Raw genomic sequence first — 5,447 nt, 5'->3', positions numbered from 1 at the left:
TTTCTATTTAACTTTATATTTTGTCCCTTCTGATGATGTCATTTTAAAATATGAAATAATTGATAATTTAATCAGTTACTCAGGACTTTTTACCTAATACTTTTTTACTCTTACTTGTTGGCTACTTTTACTTTTACATGAGTAAAAATATGTTGAAGTAGTGCTAGTTTAACTTGAGTTTAATATTTGGGTTCTGTGCCCATCTCTGAGAGTGATTGGCAGCACTAAGATCCGCCTCCTGGCTCTGATTGGTTGTTTCTAGTTAGCATTGGGACAGGTCATTTTTCCCCACATAGTTTATCTGTTTTGTACCAAAATGTCATGAAATAGTGACAGTTTCAATAAATATGTAAAAAATAAAAAAGTTACATACTGGAGTTAACCAAAAAAGAAAAAAGTGAAGGAAAGAAAAAAAAAAAAGAAATAAAAAAAAAAAAATCCTCCAATAAAAAACAACAAAGATGTGATTGGCTGATGGAAAAACTGCCTCATTCGAAAACAACCACAATATCCAAACTGCAGCAGCCCTGAAGGAACTGAAAAGTGTTGCATCCTTTCATGGTCCGTCCGTCCGTCAATCAGGTCGCTGACCTCTGGTAGACAGAAGAGAAGAGATGTTTCCCATGGTACTTTTGGCACTAGTATTTGCCTTTGGTCCAGCAATAGGCAAATATATGTCTGTGTGTTCCTTTAAAAAGGTTACAAAAACCAAGAAGAAGAAGAAGAAAAAAAAAAAGACGGCTCATATGTCAGTTCCACAAGCCTCCAGCAGAGGGCAGGTGGGGTAGAGTTGAATGGAGATGAGTAGAGATGGGAAGTGGGGTTTGTTTGTTATAAAACTATTTCTATCGCGTGCTGCCGTCTCTCAGAACCACCAAGTGCACGGTCCGAGGGAAACTCTTCAGCAGAGAGACGGCTGTCTCGTGCTCCATGTGTAAAAAACTATGTCCGTTAGCCTGCAAGGCAAACATGCAGCACAGTCAACAGCAATGTGTGTGTGTGCGCATGTGTGTATAGAGGTATGTGTTCTGCAGATTTTCCATACACATGTCAATGTGTGAGTGTTTTGTGGTAGGATGGAGGGTCACTGCCATCATTAGCTCAGTAACACATCACTGTTGGGGGAAAAGAGAGAGAAGAGGAGGAGCTACACAGTCATGCTGTAGAAAGAGAAGGGGTAAAGACAAAAAAGGGTTTTCAGATGAGTTCATCCAGCTAAACTGTACAACTTTAGGAGTGAAGATGATAGACAACAGAGAGGAGGCGGGGGGAACATAGATGACGCTGATTTCTTATCTTGATCGATCTGTTAATGTTCAAAAAACCGAAAGATTGAAGTTTTAGCYGTCCTTATTTGTGCTTTGGGATCCAGTTTAAACGACTGCATTGAGCTACGTTACCGTTTCAGGCTGAGAATCACATTTAACAAACAATCACAGACCAGCTAACCTTAAATTGCCCCGTGATAAACATCAAAATTAAAATGTCAACATCATTTTAATTTTGGGCCAAATCAAAATCATGATTGTTCTTAAAGGGCCGGTTGTCCCAGAATGTATTAATAAAACCCACAAACAAAACTGTTAAAACATAAACAAATTTTCAGTCTTTCTAGGATTTTGCAATTATTTTTTGTGATTTTTTGCAATAAAAATCCAAGTGTTTGTGTTAATAATTTAGAAATATTTGTACTTATGTTTGATGGTAAATGCAGCTTTTTATTACTTGCAATATTATTATAGATTATAACCTGACATTAAGTGAAGCAGCTGTTTAGTAAGAAACACTGTAAACAATCACTTAGATCCAAAATTCTGCAATAAACTCACAATTATGTATTAGCACAAAAAGTGCAGGGATTTGTTGATTTTGCGTGAATTTCCACGGTAATTCGCAAGAAACAGAAGGGACTGATTGACATAATTTGACAGTAAACAGATAAAAACTGCTTTGATTTGATTGATAAAATAATATTTAAGCATGATGTCATCCTGTTCCATGAATGTCCCTTCAGAGTCCAGRGGGCCACATAAAAAGCTGTGGTGGGCCGGATTTGCATTATAAGGAAGCAAAGTCGTAAAAAACAAAGAACAGTTCTCACCCACTGAAACTGGTTCAAAAGAATTGAATCGTTCGTGAACGACTCATGAAAACTCTCGGCAGGAATGACTCGGTTTCCGCCGATCATCACTTTACATGCAGTACCTGGCAGGCCCAYCAGRGGGCGGACCACAGTTTGAGAAACACTGAGCTACGACTGTATGAGTTCTTCTGTAGAAAATGAAAGTATTAAAGTATTAGGATAAAATGAAAATCTAAGTTTCTTATCCGTCGATAGTGATCATTATTGATTAGCTTTCTGTTTTTAATGTATGAAATGCTGCCAAACTGGTGGTGTGAATATCGTTTTTCTCTATTTTTAAGTAGCTATGAGGCATGGTGGGGAAACCAGTTACTCAAAAGGTTGTTGCTACGGTAACCAAAGAGTGAGTGAGTTGCTAGGTAACCAAAGAGTGAGTGAGTTGCTAGGTAACCAAAGAGTGAGTGAGTTGCTAGGTAACCAAAGAGTGAGAGAGTGAGTTGATTCCACTACCCTTTGCTGTGAGAGCGGCTAAAGCCGCTCCTCTGCCTAAATCCCCCAGAATGCAGTGCGGTTCTGGATCAGATTTCAGTGAAATTATTGAATATTCTACCAGATTTATTAGTTATTGATACTGATCACGTGTTTATCTGCATATATACTGTTATTGATTAATTGCTTGTTTACCTAAAGTGCAAATAGACGTGCTCGTTACCAGCATCGACTTCTGCACTGCAAAAACACAAAATCTTACCAAGTATTTTTGGTCCAGTTGTTAGAAAAAATATCTTAGTAAGCTTGAAATAACGACAAAACTAACTTACAAGTAAGTTTTCAGCAATATATAGGAGCTTGTTTTAGGACAAWAATTCCTTATAATTAGGAAAGAAGTGGATTGATTATGTTATAACGAGACAGTTTTGCCTTGTTAAAAGTAAAATAATTTAAACAACAGAACTACATGATTCATTATGAAGATCAGAAGGAGATTTATATTCCTATTTATCGACAATTCCTACAAGTTAGGATTGTAATATTACATTACATTATGGTCTATAACTTATATTAAACATGGAGTTTGTAGTTAATATGTTATAGATCTCTTATTAAAGAATATAGCTCTAATATTTAAGCTTTAAAAACTAATGATGAAAACAAAAATGAAACAGTCGGGGGGAGAAAGTTCATGCCAGATATCTGTATGGTCGTGATACCGAGGCAGAATATAAAGCAGAATCAAATGTGGAGCTTTTACATTATAAATCCTCATATTTACTACAGCTACAGTGCCTATAAAAACCTCTTAGATGTTTTACTTTTTAAAAAAAATTATTTTCACAAATCAATCATGATCAACAAAGTTTTGCTGTTTTGAGAAAAGAAAAATGACCAAACATTTTTGGTAAAAGATGATTCTTTTACTTGCCATCCATAGCCGTGCTGCSGCGGCAGAGCAACTCCGTTAACGAAAMGAAACCTGGARATTTAGGTTATTATTAATTTAGTGCGGCGCACCACAGAAAAGGAAAAATGACAAGGAAAAAACATTGAAAAACGACTCAAAACCACTCGCATTTTTCTGTTTTCTTGCTCTCTACGCATAGATCCGTTGCCATAGTAACTGACTGACAAAAGCTCCACTATGGTTTCAGGTTTCAACACAAAAAAACACGCAAATATTTCCCACACATAAAAATATTTGGAAAACATTTCTGTGTGAGAAATGTTTTTTTTTGCTTGCAAAAAAAAAAAAAAAAAACAAAAACAAAAAAAAACAAAAAAAAAACATTGCAAACAAAAATGTGTTTTTGTTTGAGAGAAAAACATTAATAACTGCTAAATAATGTCTTTATTTTGCAATTATTAAGCGATTTTAACACCTGCTCTACTGATTATCTGTCAGAGTTGGTGTGTGTGTCGCCATTTTTTTTCTAACTGAACCAAAACATGAAATTCCACAGCTACACCTACATGTTGAGATTGTCATAGTCAAGCTAGCATAGCTAACCTACTTCTGTCTCCCTCACTTTTTTTTTTAATTAAAACTTTTTCCTGACTTTGTCATCTAAGTGTTAACAATTTCATATATCACGTATACATTTAAGATTTAGCTCATTTTAGCCAAAACCGATGGTCGTYATCGTTGGCTAGCGGTTTGGCAACGCGACTATAGGCACTGCATGTTGCTACCAAGATGAGATTTCATACCATCTTTGTATGGAAAACTGTGCTCTATGTCCTGCTGAATATGCTGCCTCATTATTTGAAAAGGTCGGATGTTGCTGACTGCAGCCTGACGTTATGACGAGTGGGAGGACGTTACCTGCAGTATCTTGTCTCCGGGCTTCAGTGAGGAGACGGCGGGCCCGTCATGCTGTACCCTAGTAACAAAGATACCCTATAAGTCAAAATGATACACCGTTAGGACAACACAGGGACACGATGGTTTAGAATCTTTGCCTTTCTCATGCTCATCTCAGTATCCAACCCAACCCCAAACACAAAACGAAGATTTGAACAAATCAGATTTCTCCCTCAAAGGAATCAAAATACTGCAAAAGTACTACTAAAGATTGTTTATGATATTTTAGAAACTGCTTTAGCATTTTTCAAAGAAAATAGCTTTTATTGGCTATAGCAAAAAATGTAGTAAAGTAAACAAAGAGCAAATAATTCAAGAATATGGGAAGGAAAATATGTGTGGGTTTGGAAATAAGTTGATATCAGCAATCACCCCCCGCCCCCACCCCAATGTTTGTTCCTTTTCTCTCAATTACCCAAGGCAGAGATTGTAAAAACACCAACATCTTTTCACCCAGAGCTGAAAGATGTTTTCGAACACAGAGGAGTCAGACAATGCAGCTGCAGAAACTCCACACGGTTCAACAGGCGGCTTACATGTTGAACACAGATAAAYGTGCCGTTAAGGAGGGACACGAGAGAACCACACATAAAGAAATGATGCAGTAGAGACGGTGCAGCACCATCCAGGACACTACAGTGAGTGAGTCGACACAGCAAGAGACACAAATAGGGGTTAACTGACAATCATACAGTGAGCCTCATACAGACGGTAAAATACTTCAATTATCCCACAACAAACTTGGTTGGTTTGCCAAGCAGACTCTTGAAAAGACAATGATTTCACTGACATTTGCTTGGAGTCRATYAGTCTTTGATTGGATAAAGCTCACTGTATATTTTAAGGAAATATGCCTTCAGCTGTTAGTAACAGTTGCACACAKAGCTGAAAAACGCAACAAAGWAAGGTATCGTTAAAATGGTCTTAATCTGAAAAATGGAGAAATATTTTCCACAAACTGATGAGGTTTTAGCAGCTAAATCAGAGTTAGCTTAGTGTGCAACA

General features: G+C 36.9%; 1 protein-coding gene across 17 annotated transcripts in view; it reads right to left on the bottom strand.

Moving 5' to 3' along the window:
* Positions 1–685: 685 nt before the first annotated feature.
* Positions 686–5,447, bottom strand: part of lrrc7 (leucine rich repeat containing 7) — a 153,715-nt gene continuing 148,953 nt past the window's right edge. For 9 of the 17 annotated variants that reach the window (XM_017304404.1, XM_017304403.1, XM_008406230.2 and 6 more), the window contains 2 exons: positions 4,404–4,478; positions 846–956 (listed from right to left, as the gene is read on the bottom strand). In XM_017304404.1, coding sequence (XP_017159893.1) covers positions 846–956; positions 4,404–4,478 — 186 coding nt within the window. Of the gene's footprint in view, positions 1,161–4,403; positions 4,479–5,447 lie in introns of all 17 variants that reach the window. The other 8 variants (XM_008406225.2, XM_008406224.2, XM_008406228.2 and 5 more) reach the window with 4 other exon arrangements.

The sequence above is a fragment of the Poecilia reticulata genome, linkage group LG4, assembly GCF_000633615.1.
Source record: "Poecilia reticulata strain Guanapo linkage group LG4, Guppy_female_1.0+MT, whole genome shotgun sequence".
Classification (NCBI taxonomy): domain Eukaryota; kingdom Metazoa; phylum Chordata; class Actinopteri; order Cyprinodontiformes; family Poeciliidae; genus Poecilia; species Poecilia reticulata.
Note: the sequence above shows the minus strand (reverse complement) of the source record. Positions and strands in the feature narration are given on the sequence as shown.